The sequence below is a fragment of the Nanorana parkeri genome, unplaced genomic scaffold (genome assembly GCF_000935625.1).
Source record: "Nanorana parkeri isolate BGI_ZX_2015 unplaced genomic scaffold, ASM93562v1 scaffold2348, whole genome shotgun sequence".
Lineage (NCBI taxonomy): Eukaryota > Metazoa > Chordata > Amphibia > Anura > Dicroglossidae > Nanorana > Nanorana parkeri.
The window spans coordinates 17675-42724 of NW_017308616.1; the positions used below are offsets into that span (position 1 = coordinate 17675).

The 25050-nt window shown below is 40.5% G+C and overlaps 1 protein-coding gene across 1 annotated transcript in view; it reads left to right on the forward strand.

Annotated features, from left to right (window-relative positions):
- Positions 1 to 358: 358 nt before the first annotated feature.
- The window catches only part of LOC108801482 (myosin-binding protein C, fast-type-like), a 145829-nt gene continuing 121137 nt past the window's right edge, over positions 359 to 25050 (forward strand). The window contains exons 1-7 of the mRNA XM_018573363.1: positions 359 to 556; positions 6484 to 6513; positions 6862 to 6894; positions 8316 to 8387; positions 9882 to 10030; positions 11083 to 11200; positions 22549 to 22591. Coding sequence (XP_018428865.1) covers positions 6510 to 6513; positions 6862 to 6894; positions 8316 to 8387; positions 9882 to 10030; positions 11083 to 11200; positions 22549 to 22591 — 419 coding nt within the window. The 5' untranslated portion in view covers positions 359 to 556; positions 6484 to 6509. The remainder of the gene's footprint in view (positions 557 to 6483; positions 6514 to 6861; positions 6895 to 8315; positions 8388 to 9881; positions 10031 to 11082; positions 11201 to 22548; positions 22592 to 25050) is intronic.

Consider the following 25050-nt stretch of genomic DNA (forward strand, 5'->3'; position numbering starts at 1 on the left):
TGACAGGAGTCCCTAATGCTGCTGTGCACAGGCAGCATTAGGAGCCCTGTCACATTCAAGCGTGCCCTGTGGATGTGACAGGGCTCCTAATGCTGTCTGTGCACAGCAGCGTTAAAGTCCCCTGTCACGTCAAAACTGACTGTCCCACTAGATTACGCAGCTGAGGCTGAATTCTGTGCAGCCTGGCTTTCCTGACTGTTTTGGGGGCAACATTTTTGCCCCCCTCCCCCCGGAAAGTACCGCCCAAGCAAACGCCTTGTTTGCCTCGCAGCCGATATGCCCCTGCCTATCACGAGGTATTGTATTTAGCAGTGTTTATTAGTTAGCTTACTAGTTTTACATATCTTTTATACAGCAGTTAAGAAGGGGGCTGGCCCTGTGAAGAAGCCTGCAAAAGCCCTTGAAAAAACAGTGGAAGCTCCAAAAGCTGCTGCAGAAGAACCTGTGAAAGAGCCTGAACAGCCCCCTGCATCTCCACCACCAGCTGAAGCTCCACCAGCTCCGGAGGAACCTGCAACACCAACTCCAGATGAGGCTCCAAAGGAGGAAGAAAAAGGTAAAGAAGCCTAAATAACCTACTTGGTTTAGCAGACAAAAGTGATATACTTTACAAATTCAGCCAGGAAATGTTAGTTTATTGGGAGTCAGTGAGTAAAACATTTAAGGTCACAATATTATTTTGTATGTGTATAGAAACACATGATACACAAAATAATGCAAAATATCTTTACTGTCTTATTTTATTTTACTATGGTATGAGTTTTTAAAAAGTATCTGAATGTTGTTTTGTACTGTCACTGTCATTTTTTCTTGTGACCCGTCAATAAACATGTTTCTATATCTAAATGTACGGTTGTAAATTGTATGTTTTTTGCATGTACTTTGTTTTGTTTGTTGTCAGAATTGTCCTTGCTTATGTCAACGTGCTGTGACTGTTATATGTATGTATATCTGGCTTTTTGTGCTTGATGTGAAGGATGGTCTGATCCTAAATATATTTAATCCATACAAGCACATGTTGCTGACCTGACATTTATCATGCAAACAAAACATACGGGTGGACATTTGTTAATTTGGTCACATAGTCATTCTAGTGTATATAGCAATAGATTTATTATCATAGTTCATGTTTCGTTCCTTCAGAAGGAAAATTGTCTCTAAATTGCCTCTGCCTTTAAATTTTCACATGCTTGCTGGGAACTGCCTGGAGGACAGTTGAATAGCCTAGAAGTGCTTAGCTGACTTGAGGGTATGAAGCTGTATTATCTCTGCAATACTTTAGGAAGAAGAGCACTTCTAGAATCTGTGACAGTTTGGGAGGTCTTTTAATGTCACAAATGCTGGATGCAATTACTGTGCAGTTGAGAATTTATGTGAAATATTGCAAAACATGTGAGTGAGTTGCAACAGAGCACTATGCCCAGTTACCCCACTGTTGATCGAGAGGAAGGCATAGTTCAATTTGCTCCAACAGGGGAACATAATTCCTTCCTGAGCTCATAAGGCAATTGGATATTCCCTGGATCAACAATCTCTGGTGCTTAATATACGTATAAGAACTCAATATCCAGTAATATTCTGTGCATTTAGGAATATATCCAGATGTTTTGTTTTTTTTTAAACAGTTAACTGAGCTAGCTAGAACTAGCTCCTTTGGGAGTCTATCCCACATTTTTACAGCTCTAACTGTGAAGAATAATTAAGAGACATAATCCTGCCCCTGTACAATTCATTAGTAAGACCTCATCTGGAATATGCAGTTCAGTTGTCATCAACAGTTCACAAAAAGGATGTTGTGGAACTGGAGAAACTGCAGAGAAGGGCAACTAAACTCACAAAAGGCATGGAGGAACTCAGCTATGAGGAAAGATTAACTGCACTGAATTGGTTCTCTCTGGAGAAGAGGTGATTAAGGGTGGACATGATCATATAAATACACATACAGTGATCTTGGTGCCAAATTATTCACTTTAAGGTCACTGCAAAGGGCAAGGGGGGACTCTTTGTGTCTGGAGCAAAGTATTTTGCTTTCTTTAGAAACTGTGGCTTGACATTGCATGCTATTATTCAGTTTATGGTCTACCAGAAAACCCAGATTTTTCATTGACTCCCCCACACATACTCCCCCTAGAGTGCATAACTTTACATTTATCAACATTAAATCTAATTTGCCAAATAGATGCCCAATCACACAATGCATTCAGATCTGCTTGTAAGTTGGAGACATCCTGTAAGGACTGTATTCCACTACATAACTTGGTGTCATCTGCAACATAGAAATAGTACTTTAAATCCCCAATTATATGTCATTTATAAATAGATTAAACAGTAAGGGGCCCAACACTGAACCTTGGGGGACACCACTAACAGCCTCAGACCATTAGTATAAATAATTGATCACCACTCTCTGAATACGGTCTTTAAGCCAGTTTTCTATCCAATTACAGATGGAATGCTCTATACCTACTGACCTTAACTTATACATTAGCCGCCTGGGGGGAACTGTGTCAAACGTTTTGCAAAGTCCAAGTATACTATATATATATATATTTACAGCCATTCCTCTGTCCAATTTAGTACTCGCGTCCTCATGAAAAGAAAGTAGATATTTTGACAACTTCTGTCTTTTGTGAATCCATGCTGACTATTGCTTATAATATTATTTTCAAGCAAAAACAAGTGCATGTGATCCTTGATCAAACTTTCAAGTATCTTCACAACTATTGAAGTTAAGCGTACAGGTCTGTAATTACTTGGTAAAGACTTTGATCCCTAAATATAGGCACAACATTGACCTTGTACTTAGTCTGGAAAAAATGGTATCGGCGCATCCCTAACATATATATATATATATATATATATATATACATATATATAAATCCTAGGAGCCCTGTATGCTCCTTAAAAATGACAGCTGCCTCCCAACTTTTGAGTTTTTCTCTAGTCCAGCCTTGGAGCTGGAAAAATATCTGTAGTTGTACTTGTACCAAGTACAGTACTTGGTATCTGAACATCCCTAGTCTTTGTGACTAAGTATGTTGTTGCAAACACGTTAATAAATTTCCTCCACAGAATGCATGATTATCAACTTCATAAGTGAATGTGCTCATCTTCTGACCAGATTTTCCAGCATCCAAATAAGTAAATTTCAGATAGACTGGGGAGTCCTATGCTCCCTATAAGCTGGGTACTTAAAGACCTTTTTAAATCAAATTACTTGAGCCCAATAACTGAATTATTTACCAGTAGTCTGTAGCAGGTTAATAGGACTGTGTCTGTCTGTCTGATTTTTGCAATTGATGTGGTCTCTGTGTGTTAATATATGTTTATGATGCACAATTAGTAGGCAAGTTATATTTTTGTGGATTCATTTCATTATTGAACAACTACAGTGCTCTTGGTCAATCCAAAATGTTAATAAACCTTAAACCTGAATATTTAGGAAAGTAAAAGTGAGGTTTTGGCTATCTTAAGAGAAGAACTATGTGTGCACAATTATTGGGCAACTATTAGTGTGCACAATTATTAAGCAACTTAATGGGAAAACGAAAATGTTCCCATCTCACTTGTTTATTTTCATCTTTTAAAGTATGAACAATAAACAAACAACTCAAAATTTGCAAATAAACATTTCTGACATTTTCAAAAACAAAATCAGTGACCAATATAGCCACCCTTCTTTTCAATAAAAGTCATAAGCCTTTCATCCATGGAGTCTGTCAGTTTCTTCATCTGTTGACGATCAACTTTTTGTGCAGCACCAGCCATAGTCTCCCAGACACTGTTCAGAGAGGTGACTGTTTTCCTTCACTGTAAATCTCCTATTTAAGAAGGGCCCACAAATTCTCAATAGAGTTTAGGTCACGTGAGGAAGGGGCCATGTCATTATTCTTTCATCTTTAAGGCCTTTCCTGTAGTACTTTAATGCATGTGATGGAGCATTGTCCTGCATGAATATCGTGGTCTTCTTGAAAGTTGCAGACTTTTTCCTGTACCACTGCTTGAAGAAAGTGTCTTCTAAAAAAAGGCAGTGGGTTTGGGAGTTGATTTTGAGTCCATCTTCCATCCAAAAAGGTCCAACTAGCTCATTTTAAATAAAACCAGTCTATACCAGTACCCCACCTCCACCTTACTGGTGCCGGAGTCCAAATGGAGCTCTTTGCTCGTTACTGCGTTACTGTCAGGCCACGGGCCCATTCATCTGGTCCATCAAGAGTCGCTCTCATCTTATCAGTGCATAAGACCTTTGAAAAATCTTTCTTCAGATATTTCTTGGCCCAGTCTTGATGTTTCAACTTATGTGTCTTGTGGTGGTCGGGTTTCAGCCTTTCCTTACCTTGGCCATGTCTTTGAGCACTGAACACCTTGTACTTCTGGGCACTCCTGGTAGGTTGCAGCTCTGGAATATGACAGCATTGGAGGATGATGGGTTCCTGGAAGCTTCTCTTTGGCAGTCATTTGCATCTTTCTCTACACATTTTGTGCGACCAATTTGACTATTTGCAACAAAATGTTTGATAGTTCTGTGATCATGCCCCTATATCTTAGCCATTTCAAGAGTGCTGCATCTCTCTGAAAGCTTTTTTACAATTTTAGACTTTTCAGAGTCAGTTAAATCTCTTTTTTGGCCCATTTTGCCTGAGGAGAAGAAGCTGACTAATCATTATGCACGCCTTGATACCTTAGGTGATGTTGATCACCTAAGGCCACACCCTCCCTCCTTGCACAAATACATATCACCTGTTAAGCCTAAATCTAATAACCATTCAAGTTTATATAGCTTGGAGTTGGACAATATGCATAAAAATGGTGATTTGGTCAAAATACTAACTTGCCTATTAATTGTGCACACAGTGTAGATGTAAATGTATTTTGGAATCAATATCTAGTTTATTGGTAAATAAAAGCTATTCCGCTTGTGTCATTCCAATGGTTTGTGTTTTAGGAATTTCTTTAGGATTTCCCCTCATTTAAAGTTTGAATACTAAGACAGGAAATAAGAGATAATCTCAGTTGCAGAAAACTGTTTTGTGATGGCGTACCATAGGCTTTGCTGCATCATAGCACTTTTCACTTTATTAGTAAGAAATCCCACATAATTAAATTATGTTACGTTATGTTAATGTAAACTTGTCAGAACTAAATCCCTGACCCACCTTCCCTTGGGTCCCTTCCTTCACTACATATACTGACCTCGTCTTCAAAGTTGTCTCAGAAAGCGCTACCATTCACTGAAATGTATGGCAACTACGAATGACACCTCCCCCCCTCATATGACAGCACTAGGGCTTAGCAACTGCCTATTCATGCCCCAAGTGCTACCTTGTGGGGAGACAAATTATCTTTTTGTTCTGAGAGGTTTAGTTTAAAAGAGAATTGCAAGCAAATATATAAAAGCACCAATCTAGGTGGGTTTACAAAAGGAGATAAATCATTAAGCAGCCATACTGTGCTGATATTCACTAGTAATCCAGGGAAACGAGTAGGAGGCAGACTTAATGAAAGTATACGATATAGCTTCAGGGCCGCCAACTTGGGCAAGTCTCATCTGCCGAGTGTGTCCTGGGCTGTCCTCACCAGTGTAAAATATGCGGTCTCTCTATGAAAATGTAACCGCCTCTGAGAATGTTTGGCATTCAATAGCCATTTATTGTACTACAGTATCAATCATGGACAAGCAGCCCACTCCACTCTCCTCTCGAGTAATAATCAACAGCAGAGTGCAATAAATGGCTATTTAATACCAGACTTTTGTGTATGATGCAGCTCTCAGTTTTTATACTTCTTACAGAAGCAGGAGGCAGAACTGTAGGATCTGTGCTAGCATAGGAATTAATGGGTTAAAGTAATAATGGAATGACAGTAAAAGGAGTAAAAAAGTTTGACATCTATATCAATTCCTATATGTGTGCTTCAATTGTGTATGCAGTCGCTTGACTAGGATTTAGTGTGCTATGTTAAATCTGAGATGTCGCCTGCAAAGCATGTTTTTAAGAATGTGTTGTACACAAGTATATGTGACTGTTAGTGTCTTAGGGATATTCCAGTTGTACTTTATTTCTCTGTGTTATAAATGTTAAATGATATAAAATGCTATGTTTGATTTTACTGCATGAAAATATGTATTGTTTTATTTCTCTGTGATCTTAGATGTCTGTGGTTGGCTCTATGTTCATGTTTGCATGCTCGATTTTTCAAACGCTCATCATCTGTCATCGAAGGACCAAGCTTCTTGCCGGTTTAGAAGGTGCAGTTGAAGAGCCATTTTGCATGGGGCATGAGAGGTCATTGGAAAACCCCAACCGAAAACATCGCCATGTCAGGAAACCAGCTGGCTTGTCAGTGTCATGGAGCCTTGATAATTGCACAGTTATATTTCACAGTTGGTGTAACGCACGGTACACATCTGGATAAAAAAATGTCAATGCCAGCCTCTATTCTCTACATATTTCTGAGTTTCCATTTTAATCTTTTGACTTGCAGAGTCTTACGATGAAGATTTGCAGGAGATGGGTAAGTCTTCCAACAGAAGTGGTTTGACAGTAATTCAAGATTGGTACAGCAGAAACATTCCTTATATCAAGAAGACTGGACTAGTTACAACTAGATGTTCTGTGAACTGCAAGCTGTGAGCTGCAAGCCTAACAAATACCATGCACACTGATATTTTACACTTGGCAGAAAAATCAAGTATCATCAGTAAATAAATCAATGGGGCCAATTGATTAATATATTTAGCATTACTACATTTTGGCACGTGAAAATCGTCATTTTTTTACAGCTCCGTGGTGTCAATTATGATGAAATACAACATAGTTTTTTTTATTTATTCATATATGTTCATTTTCATTTGATTTGCAGAGGACTATTTTCAGGAAATGTCATCATCATATGGTAAGTTCATCACCGTTACACATATTTTTCACAAATTCATATTCATATTTAATTCAGCAGCTGGGTTATGTATTTTCATCTGTACTGATTATGCATTTCCATGGATTCTGTTACCAGAAAGGCAATACACTTTTTTTTGGACACAAGTGCAAAAATATCAAAATACAAACCATTACCAAAACAAACCAACACAGACACAAGTAAGCCACATATTATGTATTGCTCCAAGGGAATGGTACAATACACAATATTTATAACTGAACAGCAACAATACTGGTGCAAAAATCTAAACGAAGATTCAGAAGACAAATTCTATTTCAATGCAGATGAACTGCAAAACAGGACTCTGGGATGAAAGAATATTTGAATTTACACTGAACCACAAACTAAAGTCTAAGTGTATATAAATCTAACTACACACAATGAAGAAATGGATGATCAAAGATGATATTTTTTTAATATACAGTTTATAATCACTTATTCAGTTTAACTCTGGCAGGAACTTTTTCCTTACATTTGTGTAAACTTTTTTGAGCTTCTGTGAATTTGACGGTTCACCACGTTGTAATCAAGCCGTAAGACACAACTATGCACGAAATATTATTATAATAATATGAATTCACAGTGGACACACGGGCAGCTTGAGAAGTAAGCAAGCCTGCTTGAGAAGACTATCTGAAAATCATATTATATACTGCAAAAGGATTTTTTTTGCTATTTATTCACAATGGTTTCCCCCATATATTTATTGTAATATTTCATATCTAAAAGAAATCTATCTTTCTTTTTATTTGTATTATTTACATAGGTTGGAACAATTGTAAATTATATTTGCTCATTGATCAGATGATGATTTATTAAAGATAACCCAAACTCAGATTATAATTTACAGCTACCATCCCAGTCCTACTGGAAAGGATACATAATGAGTAGCAGAAGAACAGCAATATTTACCTATGCTGGTGGAAATGTTGTTTCAGACCACATCTAGTGCTGGTCACATGTCCAAAAGCCTCTGCCTTGGTCCCAACACCTGTTTTGAAGAGGAAGGTCACAGTTGAGAATGGCTGCTCCTTTCCTTCAGCACAGACCATGTAACCACATGTCTGGGCTTATTAACATGTCAGTAATTCATCCCAGCAAGACTCTTACCATAGCTTTATGGTGACATTTGAATATAGGTGTTCTTTAAGTAATGTAAAGACTTTTGATGTCTTTTTCTGATCCCCATTGGGTTTTTAAAGCAAAACATAGGATTTATAAGCTTGTCAATTAATAAACATACTCCCTAAGGATAATTTTTTAATTATACAGTAAACAAGTAGGAGACTATATGAATAGGCTGGACAATACTGAGATCATGTGTCATATTTATTTGTGGTATTGCTAATCAATATAATCAATATTTATTCTCATTGAAGATGCAGATTCTGGACTTGCTGACCTGACTGGGTTATTGGTGCAAAAACCAGAAAGTGTAACGGTGCAAACTGGTATGTATCACCAACTATTTGAAGAATCAATACCACTATCAACATTTTGATAAGATATGTATTTCTAAAGCTGCACTCCAGGGAGATATTTAAGCCAGTTAGTAGCTAAAGAAAATCATTAAATTAATTTTTACATATATATTATAAAAAAAGTATATATAATCCCCTGCAGAGTAGAACTCACTCTGCAAGAGGGAAGGACAGCAATGTAAGCCAATCAGGATCTTCTTATACTCTTACTTTGAAAGCTCACTGAGTGGAGGAGAGAGTAGAGTGAGCATCTCATTATTGTGTTGCTGCTTTTTTTTTTTTAATCACATGCTGGGGTTGGTTCTGGACAGCCCTATTATGCTCATTGAAGTCTGTAGTGATGTCTCAGAAAGTGCAGGATATGGCTGTATTGTTGGATCACAGGAGCAGCTGAACACCATTAAAAATCATTTGAAATGTAAGTTGGTTCCCATATATGTATTTTAACTGTAGTTCAGATTTATTTGAATTTAAAGATACCATATCAGGTCTCTAAAGATTTAAAATCTTTACACATCTACAATAGAAGTTTTATACTCATCTCTTCAGTAGGCTGTTTTTACTACCTCTCCTCCATTCCAGTGCTGAAGTCTCGAAAATCTTCTTCGACATTCGACACTTCCAGGAGTGTTGGATTCCTGTGTCCCGCTCACACTATTTTTTTTCTTCCAACCTCCCTATGTCACTGTAGAACTGTAGGGGCTTAGAGGAGGAACCAGCATGTGGTGGGGGACACAGGCATCTTACACTGTTGGAAGTGTTGAATGCCTAAGTGGCTTTCTAAAGCACAGCACTGGAATGGAGAAGTAGGAGAAATGGGCTAATGAAGAGGAGTATACATTCTCTTCTGTTGCAGGAGAATAAAGTTTTAACATCTTCACAGGGTCAAGATCCTAACAGTTTTTTTTTAAAGTGGACCTGTTAATCACAATAAAAAATCTAACTAATCGTAGATAAGTGTACCAATGCAGGGACGTCCCGAGGCATGGTGTCACCCGGAGTGGCCACCAGGTGACACCCTGCCGTGATGTCATCGCATATGCATGTAACTCATTGTGCTGTTACCTGCTGGAGGCCATCTTGGTGATGGATGCCAGTGCTGGCAGAGAGAGGAGGGGACGATCACCTGGTGGGATAAGGTATGCCGCTGGGTCCCCTCCTCTCTTGTGCAACTGTCAGGCTCTCGGTCCACAACTGAGTGCCTTACTTTTCAGAGGGGGTGACACCAAAATGACTATAAGTCATTTTGGTGTCACCCTCTCCAATGGTGTCCCCCGGGTGCAGGTTGCACCCCCCTAGTGACAGCACTGTACCAATAACAAACATGTAAATGTATGCATATCTGGATTTTCATGGAGTAAATTCATGAAATAATACCTTCCCAAGCACTGTTCAAGGGGATTGATTGCCAGTCATGATGTGTATGCATTTCACATTAAATAAATTATTAACATATTTTTGCAGGAAGAGATTTTGTAGTAAATATCTCTGTCAATGGCAATATTCTCACTGCAAAGCCTCAAGTGAAGTGGTTTAAAGGGAAGTGGCTGGAACTAGGAAGTAAAAGTGGCACTCGTTACAAGTTTGAGCAAAAGTACAATGAAGCAATCAAGGTAAGATGTGACGAAGACTCTCACATTTTTTTTTAGTTTTTCTAGCTAATTTTATTCATAAAAGATATACAGTATACTCCGTATATGCAATATACTAACCTATTTTAGGTGTCCACACAATCTGTAGTCAACTGCAGCCAAGTTTATTTTTTTAAAGTAAAATACTTCTTTCATGTCTTTATTGCTGCCCTTGGCAAGCAGTAAAAATAACCTGCTTAAATAGTATAAAGAATGATCATAAATCTAAACCAAATTAATAAATAGCAGTATATTGCACTTTGCTGATCTTTCCAAATTAAAGTGACACTAAACTCAGGAGTTAAAACTTAAAAATGTATTTAAGTACTCTAACTATTAACAAAAATGTAGCTGTAGATCCTCAAATCTTCTCTGAATTCCGGCTGACACTGCCTTTCCTTATGGAGTGTAGTTACTTTTGTTCCCTTTTTTTTATTTTTGTCCCTAGACCAAACAAGCACTTAACCCTCGCAGTGCAGAGGTAGCCGCACTGCAAGGGTTAATTTTAAAGATACCTGACATTCTTTGTTTTAAAAAAAACAGGCTACCTATTTATTTTAGATAGCAACAAAACACAAACAAAATTAAATAACACAAAAGATAATTTATCAAAAATAGACTGTGCACACTATGGAGCTTTCTAATGCAAAAGTCACCATTTCCCATGAAAGCAATCATTTTTTTTCAATGTCTAATTTTTATCAGATAATTAAACCATCATATGCCATATCACAACCACATGCATTTCCTGTAGCAGGAAGCTTCATTTTAATATTATCTGGAACCTGTGCATGTGTATTTTTAGAAAACAAAACAGGATTTTTAGCGCAAAAATAATTATTATTAATGGAAAGATTTTTCATGTGAACAATCATTTGTACTAAATATATTTTTCTAATCTGGTAGTAATGTGTTTACATGAGACTTTAGTCTCTCTGAACTTTACATTTAATGTACAATAAGTCCAAAAAGGGCAAATTGTGGACAAAATGTGCAAATACCCATGCTCAATGCCGCTTCTCTGTTTTCTACAGCTCTACCATTTTCAGCTAAAAGTTTTCAAAGCAGTTAAAGCTGATAATGGTTCCTATAGATGTGAAGTCATTGCACCTGGCCAATGTGAAAACTGCACGTTCACTGTCTCAGTACAAGGTAAACTTGCATGGCGTGGGGTTACAATTTGAGTCAAATGACAAATGGTGTGCTGATCATCAATCACTTACATGCCCGACTGTCAGCAGCAGCAGAGGCAATAACACAAATGTAATATATGGCAGCTTACCAGCTCTTAGATGTGGTGGCTGTACTAGCTTTCCTTTTTAAACTTCTTTCTTTTATTTTTTCACCTGGTGATCCTGCCAGTACACACTTCCTGCCCTAGTGTTACAAGGCTCACTGGTTGCAGTGTATCTATGGGGGAGCAGTGTTGTCACCCTAGGACAGAAGGTGTGTTTAAAGGAGAACTATGAGGTGAGTGCGTTTCACTCACCTCATAGTTCTAGCTGACCTGTGACAATTAGACTGTCACAGGTCGGCTCAGTAGATCGGGAAGTGAGCGAACACATACCGGCGTTTGCTCACTTCTCGACCCTGTCACAGCTCTCCGCCGTGACAGGGGAGGGGCTGGATTCCCCCCTCCCCGCTCCGATCCGCCAGCGCTGACTGGTGGAATGGACGGGGGCGGGTACAGCTGGCTCTGCCTATCGAGAGGCAGAGCCAGCTGTCACTCACGCAGCTGGGCGGATCCAGACATAATTGTCGGGATCCGCTTCAGCTGCGGCGTCTCAGTATACCGCGAGCTGTAGCTCGCGGTATACTGAGCTTAGGGTGACGGGAGGACGCTAGTTTGTGTCCTCCTGTTACCCTAAGGAGAACAATGGGGAACAGCCTTAACCCCATAGTTCTCCTTTAAAGTGACACTAAACTCAGGAATTAATTCTTAAAAATGCATTCAAGTACCTTAACTAGTGTAGCGCTATCCCCGCAAGGGCCGCTGTAATAAATGGGTCTTCTATCCCACACCAGTGATGACTCACCCTCACCCGGATCCAAGTGACATCAACACACCGTTTAAAACGTTTAAATGGGCTTCATCAAAAACTAGCAATAAGCCCTGGAAAGAGATAAACTGGTTAACAGGATCGACAATTTTAAAAGCAATTATACAATACAACCGCTCAGCAAAGTAAACAGGATTGTTGTTCGTTCACTTTAGGCACCAGTGAGAGGCCTTGCCTGAAATGAACTGAATGAGTGGTGAACGAAACTGTTAATTGCACAATACAGAAATACTGTTCAACAAGGATCTCTCACCATTAGATGCACTTTATATATCTTTCTTCCAGCAACTGGTAGCTTAACCCCTTCATGACTGAGCTTGTTTTTAGTTTCTGTTCGTAAATGACTGACACACTTTTGACATTTTTGCTGTGTGATTCTTCCACGTCAGTAATATACTTTCTTACAAAGTGCACCCACACATATTATATATTGTTTTTTAGAGGACAGATAGGGCTACATATTTATATCACATATGTGTGTCTAACGCTTCACTTAGGACAAATAAAATATAAAGAAAGAGAAAAAAACACTTTTTTCCCAGTTTTGATTTGTAGTATTTTTTTTACAACACCAGCACAGCTAAAAAAATGCAATAAATACATTCATTTATTTGTCCCTTATTTTATTTTTTACACACATTTTTTTTACACTTTTCACAATTTTTTTTTTTTTTACACTTTTCAAATTTTTTTTTTTTTTTACACTTTTCACTTTTTTTTAAACTTAAAAATTGTATTTTATTTATTTAATTATATCAAGCAGTCATTGTGAATTAATCTCACTGTTACTGCTTGATAAATTAATACATTTTTGGTTATTATCAGGCTGCTTCAAACTTCAGAACAGCCGATAATAAGTTAGTGACACTGATCCTGCAGCAGTTCAGGATTCAGCTGTCACTATAGGTTTTCTGATTGTTGCAACAACGATCAGCAAACTGAAACATTCTTCTTCCAGGAATAGATACATTATAGGAATAGACACATTATGTATCTATTCATGAAAGAAAAAAAGAAAAAAAAGCCAGTATAGCTTGAGAGAGATATCTCTCTCGATCTATACGAGCTGTCAGAATGCCGGCAAAAGCCGGCATGTGTGTCCGCTCTGCTTTGACTCTCAGACACCCGATATTAAGGTATCGGGTGTCTGAAAAAGGTTAACCCTTTCATTAATGAATGCCTCTGTAGTAAGGGCATCCATTAATGAATGTTAAAAGCTGATTCTCAGCGGTTAACAGCCCTCTAAAGCAGCAAATAACTCATCACGTACAGTGTACGTGACAAGTCATTTGGTCCCTTTGTGGCTGGACGTACAGTGTACGTCTCCCGTCACAAAGGGGTTAATAGCAGTCTCAGCCGACAGAATCCACCAAACAGGATGATGATGCTGACTGCAGTACAGAAATCCACCTCTAGATGTCACTGCACTGATAGCACATCTACAGACATCAGGCAAAGTGTAGCATAGCATATTGAAAACTCCCCTCTTAAGCCTGCATCTCCCTTTAGAAGTCTCCACAGGAATCACAGACTCTGGCAATGCACAGGAGACAAACACAAGACACACTTTCCCCTGTCTGGCAGCAGCATACCAGTCTGTGTCTCTCTCCCTGTGTCCTCCTATCTCCCCTCAGTCTGCTGTCCTTGTGGTGTGTGTGGAGCAAAAAACGGCCTGGCAGCCAATCACAACTCTTCTGGGCTGCTATCCAATCAAGTCCTTCCTTGCATTTGTTGTTAGGTGTGGGCTTCCTTCTTAGCTACAGCAGTAACCAATCCAAGACCAATCCTGCAGCTGTAACCAATAGAGTCTCTCCTTCAGTCTCTGTAAGCTATCAGTCTAGCCAGAAAATGCAATGCAGTGTTTCAGAGAGCAATACTCTGCATATATTACAGAAGCAATACTAAGCCTGTGCTATACTAGTAACAAAATATAGCTTATTTGTGTATCACTTGGCTTTAGATCCACAAATCATCTCTGAATGTGTGCTGACAGTGTCCTTCCATCTGGAGGATGGCTACTTTTGTTCCCCTTGGTCTCTGTGTGTGTTGTAAAGTAGCCACTGCTCCAAGCTCACTCCCGTGGTGGGTTACAATCTCAGGAGTGAGCTTAGAGTAGTAGCTACTTAAATTACACGCAGGGACCACAGGGAACAATAGTAGCCACCCTCCAGAAGGAAGGACAGTGTCAGCACAAATTGAGAGATGATTTGTTGATCTAGAGCTGAGTGATACATAAATAAGGTTAATTTGTGTTAATAGTTAAGGTACTTGAATGTATTTTTAAGATTTGACTCCTGAGTTTAGTGTCACTTTAAGTAAGGGATTTGTTTTCTGATAATATAGAACACTGACAGTGCAGCATAATTTGTGCCACAATCACAGTCAAAAACTACTTAGTAGAGACAGAGGCACTTGAATTGGGTGGGACTTGAACAAAATTAAATACCCTGCCACTACCAGTGAGCAATGAAAAACCTTTCATAGAAATGAAAAGAATATAGTGTACAGAGCCATCCGTACACTGTGGGAATTCCCTTCCCTAATCCAACAGGACTACCATGAACCTGGGAAAAGTATACTGTTATCCTAATAGTATGGTAAAGCTCAGATGCATATGTGGCTTTTCCAAATGAAATAGCAATATCTGGTGCAGGGCTATCACAACCATTGCATGTCACTTTTTATGCTGAAACCGTTACAAGTTGCTAAAGTTTAGTAAAAGTTATTCAATGCTCCTCCAGTGTCTTATCCTTTTTGTTCTGTACTACCCAGCAACACTAAAAGTCTATGCATTACATGAATACAGTAGTACATTGGTAACCCCATAGCAATTCTGGAGGCCAAGTTCACAAAGAGTACTGGCCACATTATATTTAACATAGCTTTTTGAGGCTTGGCAGCCAAGAGGAACTGTCCCCAGGCCACAAACACTCATACAGCCAAGTGCATTTGCCAGTATTATCAACTCAGGCTAGGTAAGCAGTAGGGATGAGCTTCGCGTTCGAGTCAAACCTATGTTCGACTCGAACATAGCATGTTCGAGCGTTCGCCGAACGCCGAACATTATGGGATGTCTGGCCAGAGATTGGATCACTGGCCAGAACTTAGCTAATATGCCATGGAGCTACTGGGCTGGCCTTCATCCAGTGTGCTTTCTGAAAGGACGTTCAGTGCTGCTGGAGGTTTTGTCACAGACAAAAGAGTGCGTCTGCCCACAGACTCTGTAGACCGGCTGACATTTATTAAGATGAATCAGTCCTGGATCAGCAGCAGCTATCACTCCCCTGATGCTGATGTTACTGAATAGATCGGGTATCTCTGCATTCGAAACACTTCCTAGGCTGCCTACGCTGGTGGGAGATTATTATGCATTCTTCAACTTAGATTCTCTGTGTCGTGCACCACCGACTGAGACACAATTTTTCCGCACTTACATGTGACAGGTGTATACCATTTCAATATTTGACCGCAGGGTCCAACCCTGCACTCTTCTGGGAATACCTCTGGAGGGTTACGGTGTGAAGGCACTAGCTGGCACCAAAGGCCCAATATTTGGGTGCACTGACCGGTGTACCGGATGCATACCATTTCATATTTGACCGCTGTCCAACCCTGCACTCTTCTGGAATACCTCTAGAAGGGTTACGCGGTGTGAAGGCACTAGCTGGCACCAAAGGCCCAATATTTGGGTGCACTGACCGGTGTACCGGATGCATACCATTTCAATATTTGATCGCAGGGTCCAACCCTGCACTCTTCTGGAATACCTCTGGAGGGTTACGGTGTGAAGGCACTAGCTGGCACCAAAGGCCCAATATTTGGGTGCACTGACCGGTGTACCGGATGCATACCATTTCAATATTTGATCGCAGGGTCCAACCCTGCACTCTTCTGGAATACCTCTGGAGGGTTACGGTGTGAAGGCACTAGCTGGCACCAAAGGCCCATTTTTGAAGCACCTTTTGTTACTTTCATCCAAAGCCTGCAAAAGAGGCACCATAAGTTATCCAAAAAAATCACTAAACTTGTTCCGAGTGTCCCAAAATGTGTCCTCTTCATACAGGCTGTTGCCTTAAGCAGTTGTTTAATAGATTAAAGGAAAACCAATTACCTTCAATTGAAATGTCAGCAGTGCAGCAGGTTCTATACATCCTACAGATCCGCCACTTCACAGGCAGGTTATGGGGACCCTCCAGGCACGATATTTGAAGGAATTTTTCATTTTTACTCTTACCCTGTAAATCATGTCAAAATCACTGTTCCTTTAAAACAATTTTTTTTTTCTTTTTTTTGTTTTAAATTTCATTGATCCCTGTCATTCAGGGCAGTACCCGGATCCCCATACACTTTTTATGGCCAATAAATTGCATATAAGGCTTCAAAATGGGGACATTTAATTTTCTGAGTTCTACCCCCATAGACTTGCATTGAGTTCTAAGTTCGAATTAGAACTTTTTCCATGTTCGAAAGCTCGAGTTAGAACCGAACACGGGGGTGTTCGGCTCATCCCTAGTAAGCAGTTAGAAATGTAACCGTTTTTTTGACATGGCACATAAAGTGCCCGCCCAAGAGTTCCATAAGATTGGTAATAAGTCCCACTGGTCTGCGATATAGCTGGTGGGCATATCATATATAAGCCCATATGGGAGTTCCATGGAGGAGAACAGATGTTAGGTCCTGGACAAGATACAGTACTAGCCCCACTGGCAATTTAAAACCTTCATCCAGATCAGGGTCCATAGTCATTGGGTAGGAGGCTTACCGTCAGTCCCCTCCAAGTGCCCAGAGGCTTCCGTGACAAATGACAATAGCCACAAATATTTTACACTGGCAGGTTGTAATTTCAAATAAACATTAGAGTGTATTATCTGTGGGACAGTAGCCACAAGTACAGTGGCTGGACAATATGCAAGCAGCTTGGTAAGATTGCAATTTAGAAGGGAGAGATGATGCAGGTTTTAAACATTAGAGTGTATCATTTGAGAGACAAAAGCTACACATATTGTACAGTGGCTATACTGTATGTAAGCAGATTGGTTGGCCGCAATTTAGGAGGGAGAGATGTGGTAGGTTTATCTGAAAATAAACATTAGAGTATATTATCTGGGCAGGGCCATCTTTAATATTGATTGGCCCCCGGGCAAACATTTTCTTGGGCCCCCCACCACGCCCCCCATGCAATATTGCCTGCTATATGCTGACAGAGCAGAGCCACGCTGCAGCTGGGATGGATCCAAAAAACATTGTCCAGATCCACCCACCCGCCTGATTGACAGCTGACTCTACCTCTCTAGATGTTGTGTCCACCCCATCCATCCCTCCAGTCAGCGTTGAAGGATCAGAGATGGGAGGGGGGGTATTCCTGCGATGAGCCGTGGCCGACAGTCAGTGCTCTCTGCAGAGAGAGTGATCAGCGGTATGTGATCACTCAGATCAAGAGAGCCAACCTGTGGCAGCTTCAGTAACTAGGGGGAAGTGCGCATTTCACTCTCCCCATAATTCTACTTGCATGGTAAATGTGTGGATAATTCGCCACGTACCACTTCCACTGCATAGAATAGCAACAATAATAATAATGACACCTGAGCATGTCCCCTGGTGTCAATATTATTATTATGTCCCTCTGGTGTAATTATTATTATTATTATTATTATGTCCCCTGGTGTCAATATTATTATTATTATGTCCTCTGGATTCATTATTATGTGCCCCCCCGTGTCATTATTATTATGTCCCCCCGTGTCATTATTATGTCCCCTGATGCCATTATTATTATGTCCACTGTAGTCAATATTATGTCCCCTGGTGTCATTATTATCATTATTATGTCCCCTGGTGTCATTATTATTATTATGTCCCCTGGAGTCATTATTATTATTATGTCTCCCCAGTGTCATTATTATTATTATGTCCCCCCAGTGTCATTATTATTATTTTTATGTCCCCCCAGTGTCATTATTATTATTTTTATGTCCCCCCAGTGTCATTATTATTATTTTTATGTCCCCCCAGTGTCATTATTATTATTTTTATGTCCCCCCAGTGTCATTATTATCATTATTATGTCCCCCTGGTGTCATTATTATCATTATTATGTCCCCTGGTGTCATTATTATCATTATTATGTCCCCTGGTGTCATTATTATCATTATTATTATGTCCCCCCAGTGTCATTATTATCATTATGTCCCCCCAGTGTCATTATTATTATGTCCCCCCTGGTGTCCTTATTATTAATATTATGTCCCCCTGGTGTCATTATTATTATTATTATGTCCCCGAGTGTCATTATTATTATGTCCCCGAGTGTCATTATTATTATGTCCCCGAGTGTCATTATTATTATGTCCCCGAGTGTCATTATTATTATGTCCCCGAGTGTCATTATTATTATGTCCCCGAGTGTCATTATTATTATTATTATTGACACTGGGGGACATAATAGTAATAATAATGACACTGGGAGGGCATAATAATATTATTATTATTATTATTATTATTGACACCAGGGGGACATAATATTAATGACACCAGGGGAACATAATAATAATAATAATGACACTCGGGGACATAATAATAATAATAATAATAATGACACTGGGGGGACATAATAATAATAATAATGACACTGGGGGACATAATAGTAATAATAATGACATATCTGGGAGACAATGATGGCCACAACTACTGTACAGTGACTGGACAGTATGCAAGCAACTTGATTAGGCTGCAATGCATAAGAGAGACGAGGCAGGTTTTATCTTAGAATAAACATTAGAGTGTATAATTTGAAAGACAAAATGTTTACAATGTCTGGACAATATGTAAGCAGCTTGGTTAAGGTACCATCTCCCTTCTGTTAGTAGGCAAAGAATCCAACCCTGAGACAGCAGCACATTCTTCTCTTCCTCCTGCTGCTGTGCCACTGGTTCCTAGCCTATCAGGCCACAGAGTGTGTGCTCCAGAAAAAACACAAAATGAATAGTATTAGTAATCCCTGTCTCATCGCAGCTCACCATTCTGGTCCCTCTTCAAAGCATGCAAATAGGCTGCACATGTCCTGAATTATAAGCCACTGACACAGTGAAAAGAACCTTAGGTTCCCAGAGCCTGCCCTTGCAATGGAATATCACAGGTCTCCACCCACAATGCTGTCCTCTTGATCTGTCACAGGAGGCTGAGCGGTGTGGGGAGGAGAGACGCCAGCCGCTCACAGCGCTCGGCCGCTTGTGACAGTTTCTCTCCTCCCCGCTGGGACACAGAACAGCGCCCAGCAGGGAGGAGTGAGTAGGATGCACGGCTGTATCGGCCAGAAAATTGCATTTTCGCCATTATGCCAAAAGTGCCATTTTCGGCCGATATGCTTCGGCGGCCGATATATTGGTGCATCCCTACTGGTAATACCATGCTCAGAAAAGAAGATGGAGACACAGAGGGGGGATTTATCAAAACTGGAGCAGACAAAATTAACAAACTGAAGAGAGATGCTCATTGGTTGCCAAGGGCAACTGCTCCATTTCCTGTCTGCTCCAGTTTTGATAAATTCCCCCAATAGGGTAGTCCTTTTTTAAAACCATTTATTCAAGAACAAAAAGCTACTCACATATAAAATCCTATTTTTCTGACCCCATCCTGACAGTGATCCACTGTCCACACAACCGGAAAAATAAGAAGCTTAGCTCCCGATGGAACCAAACATCTAGTGCTCTCTCCGCTCACCATGTTCATTGAGCACCTGAATGTGTGGGACACACCTATGATAAATGGATTGATTCACAGTGTTATCATACATTTATACATGGGACTCTTAATATAATATCTTGTTGCTGGACACTTTTTAGTATTGTCATTGTATGGTATATATACACTGAGTGGCCAGATTATTATGACCACCCCATCAGTACTTTGTTGGTCCACGATATGACTCCACAATATGTTGAAAGGTGATGTGAGGAATCTGACGCTGCACTGTTGTCTTGTACCAGTCTTGCCACTCTCCGTTCTGCCCTAACATTGACTTGTCGCTGACGGCCAAAATTTGCACGTTCAGACCCAGATTTTCGTCTTACAGTCCGGTCTTTAAACACTTTAATAACAGCTGCTCTTCTTCTGCTGAATTCTGCTGTTTTGCTGATACTCGCTCCATGGCTCCGAACGCCAACAATCATTCCACGTTCAAAGGCTGTTAATTGCGTTGTTTACCCATATCTTCAGAAAAAATCACTTCTACTGTCGTGGTAAACCACCTGCTTTCCTATTTATAACGGTCTGGCCCTCTAGCAACTTCAGCCCGAAATTATAGCTAATGTAGGGAACTAGTCTCAATGTAGAGACAAACTCGCAGTCTCTTCAACAAAAATGCCAGCTTTAATTCCAGACTGCAATCAATTGACAAAAAAAAAAGGTTACAGGCATCCAGCCCAAAAAATTAGATTGTCATAAACAAATAAAAGTCCGCTCCACTGAGCCTTACTGGGTATTAGCGATAGTCCTCTGAGCTGGGTCAGTTTCCTCTATTGGAACAGTTACAGTCCATCCACAGAACCCTGTCCTGCTGATAGGCTTGGCTCCAAACACAGAACTTGCTGCATTCAGCACGCTGTCTCTCCTTGCACTGAGACACACACATCCCCCAGCTAGGTGCGGCTGCACACTAATGAAGTCCTGTGCAGTCTTCACTAAACTACGGTCCATGGAACTAGGAGTCTGTCCCACCCAGAGCTCTATCAGACTCCTAGTAACACCAGCCCCAGCCAATACAAGGTAAAGAGCTATTTTTCTTTACCTCCATCTATGCTGACATTACCTTAGATGATGAATCTAAGGATCCGTGGAGAAATGTATCTACCATCTATCACTTTTCCTGCCAACCTGGCAGTTTTTACTGGCACCATGTTACACTAATTATAGCTAATTTGCCTACAAACGTCAGGTGGTCATAATAATCTGGCCACTCAGTGTATTTTGAATACACTGTAGTGCGTTTCCTATAGTGCTGCACTGTTATTATATAGATTGTTTCGTAACTTAAACCTCTGAAACATCTTGTGAGACTTTCCTCCCTGTCACTAGAAGTCGTAGATGGTGTGGCGGATGCAGCAGGAGAATCTTGTGGTTGGGGGTAGATGTGTAAAGCACTGAGGAATGAGGAGAAGCAGTGCAGGCCTTTTGCTTCCTACTGGTCTCATTGAGGTTTTACTCCCATGTAGCCATGTTTCTTCTAATGCACGTGGTATACAAATGGTATGATACACTGCAGACCACAACAGTGCTGTCTTCTGCAGATATTTTAAAAAAAAGGCCCACACTAAAGAGCTTTGTGGACTGGCCAAGGGAATAGCAGTGGCCTGTACCTGAGGGACAGTGCTGCCAGAGTAGGAGGGCTGCTCCCTTCAGTCCCTTGCAAGCTGCCCCTAGACAAAATCTTGCCTGTTTGTTGTTCTTCCTCTCCCTCAGAAGTTACAGACTGCCACCTCATCATTCACCCTCTTTTCTTCACTGGAGCCCACTTTGCAGTAAGCAGTAAACATTACTGCCTCTTGTTGCCCACTGCCTGATGTCACCTTCCTCTATGGTCCTGGTGCTATCTTCCGGTCCTCAGTATCAGAAATGAGGAATGCTTGCAGATGATCAAGATCATCCTCCTGCAGCAAGTGACTGATCGTGTGATGAAATAACTCTTCACTGCCAGTTTTCGGGGCTGTGGTGGGATTAGCAGAAGAGAAGGAGAAAGAGGATGCACTTGCAGACAACTGGCTGCTTTGTGAAGGAATAGGTGGAAGGCTTTTGTCTGCCACTCAACTCCCTCTTCTATGATCTAAGGCTGTAGAGGATGGCCACTCTCAAGAGAGAAAAGGCTGAACTTCTAGATGGTGTAGTCCAACCATTGCTTTGTCCAAGAGAACCTGCTCACCCCCTACGAGCAAACGCCCCCCTCCCTGCCATACCAGGCCACATGCCCTCGGCACTGGGAGAGTGCTTTTCCAGGGCCCCCCTGGAAAAGCACCTTGTCACTGTGCCGATGGGGACAAGGGCCTCTTCTCCACAAGCCCTGGGGCGTGTGTTGTGGGGGTGTGGGCAGGGGGGGCTTATTCAGATCAGGGTACCCCTTTCATTTTAAAAGGGGCACCCAGATGCGCTCCCACCCTCCTTGTGAATGAGTAAGGGGTACTTGTACCCCTACCCTTTCCCTAAAGGGTTAAATAAAAGTTAACTAAGATTACCAAACTTTAATGAAAAATCCCCCATACAATGGATCCACCAACATAATCCTAAGGTCAATCACAACGTCCAGCGTTGTCCATGACGATGACAACTCAGGGAAATAACATTTTTAAAATAATGAATAAATACAAAAAATAATTAAAAAAACCTCTTTATAACAGAATACAAATCTGCACTTGAAATGTACAACTGATTTTTCAATGTTTTGTTTTATAGAAGCAGGCGATGACGTTAATATTCTGCAAGCTTTCAAGAGAACGTATGTATACCATGTGACTAGTTACTATTAAAATGTAGTGTTTTTTTGTAGTCCACACTTGTAATTGTTGACTGCACTATTTACATATATGGGTCAGACTGCTGGTCAGAGGCTAGCTAGCCTATGCTCATATAAAATTAAAATAGAAAATGTACATGTATTTTCACTTTGTAGTCAAATTTAAGAAACCACCTCTATTTGTTTGTCCCGATTCACACAGCATACTGATTTTGTTTTTTATATTTCTTACTTTTAAGATGTTTTGTTGTACCCGGTAACATGGCTAAATCCAAGTTTTTCCAAGCACCTTCATCTGTCCTTATAGAAATACTGAGGACAGCAAAGTGTGGAATGTGTTTCATTAACATACGATGCAGGATCCAGGGTTGTAATGCTTTAACCCTTTGTTAGGATGGGCAGTGTTCAAATCTCCTTTACAAATAATTAAGAAATCAGCCAGCACAGAATCTTCACAGAAGCTTCAAGATATACAGGTGAAACTAGAATAATTAGAATATCGTGCAAAAGTAGTTGCAGTAAGTGCTGCAAAAGGGGCCCAAACCAAGTACTGAGTACATATGCATGCTTGTACTTTTCAGAGGTCCGATATTGTTCTATGTACAATCCTTGTTTAATTGATTGCAAGTAATAATCTACTTTTTTGAGGTTGTGGATTTGGGGTTCTTGGGGTTTTTATGAGCTGTATGCCATACTCATCACAATTATGACAAATCACGGCTTGAATTATCTTGCTTTGCATGTAATGAGTCTCTCATATATTAGTTTCACCTTTTAAGTTGCATTAGTGAAATAAATGAACTTTGCACGATATTCTAATTATTCGAGTTTCACCTGTATATTGTATCTTTTTAGTGAAATGTATCTAAACATCGGGCTCTCGAAGACAAGGTTAATACAAACCTCTTAAAGGCGGTCCTAACATTACAAAGAAGGGCATACGGAAGTAGAAATTTTAGCAAGTAAAAAGCAATTTAACCCCTTCATGACTGAGCTAGTTTTCAGTTTCTGTTCATAAATGACTGACACACTTTTTACATGTGTGTGATTTTTCCACAGCAGTAATATACTTTCTTACTAAATGTACCCACACATATTACATATTGTTTTTTAGAGGACAGATAGCTCGACAGATCTTGAGCTGTCAAAACAAATAGCAGAGAGGTGAGTCACTGCTACCTCTCTGCTATTTTTAGCTGTCAAATACAGGATCGCAAATTGCGGTCCTGTATTTGCATGTAACGGCTTCATTCTTTCATTAATGAAAGGAAGAAGCTTTTACAAAAAACTTAATTATTTCATTAATGAATGCCTCAATACTGAGGCATTCATTAATGACTGAGGCATTCATCAGTAACTGCTGAGAATCAGCTGTTACCAGCATTACAAAGCCTGATATAACTCGTCAGGTACAGTGTACGTGGCCAGTCATATAGGCACAAATAGGTATAGGTACGTCATATAGGTACACTGTAGTCTCCCGTCACGAAGGGGTTAAACTGCAAAAAGCATTTTTTAAATAGTTCTATAGCTTATGCAATGTGAACGGTAAAAAATATAAAAAAGGTGTCATTCCAATTTGGCTGCAAACATGAAAATACACTTTAATGTTGGCAGAGGCGGCTCTAGACTTTGTGAGGCCTTAGGCAAAACTCAAACTTGAGGCCTCCACCTACACCCATAATGAAAAAGCCCCCCTGGGCACCCTCAGGCGTCTGCCTATGCAGCCTTATGCTAGCCCCATGTCACTGGGAGGTTAGCTGATTAGGGTTACCACCTTTTCTTCAAGCAAAACCCGAACACTCTAGCAGGGCAATTTTTTTTGGGAGAAGAGGGAGGAGGGACGGCCACTAGAAAGAGAAAAGAGAGACAGCCAGGAAAGAGAGCCAAAAGAGAGACAACCAGGAAAGAGAGCCAAAGGAGAGAGAGAGGAGAGACAGTCAGGGGAGAAAGCAAAGAGAAACAGCCAGGAGAGAGAGAGGAGAGACAGCCAGGAGAAAGGGAGGAAAGACAGCAAGGACAGCCAGGGGAGAGAGGGAGGAGAGACAGCCAGGGGAGAGAGAGCAATGAGAGACAGCCAGAGGAGAGAGAGCAATGAGAAACAGCCAGGGGAGAGAAAGTGAGGAGAGACAACCAGGGGAAGCAAAGAAAAACAGCCAGGAGAGAGAGAGAGAGGAGAGACAGGCAGCAGAGAGATAGTCAGGCGAGACAGCCACGGGAGAGAACAAAGAGAGACAGCCAGGAGACAGAACAAAGACAGCCAGGAGACAGAGTGAAGAGAGACAGCCCGGAGACAGATTGAAGAGATACAGCCAGGAGAGAGAGAGAGGAGAGACAGCCAGGGGAGAAAGCAAGGAGAGACAGCCAGGGGAGAGAGTGAGGATAGACAGCCAGGGGAGAGAGTGAGAGAGAGAAGAGAAAGTCACTAATTATTATAATGT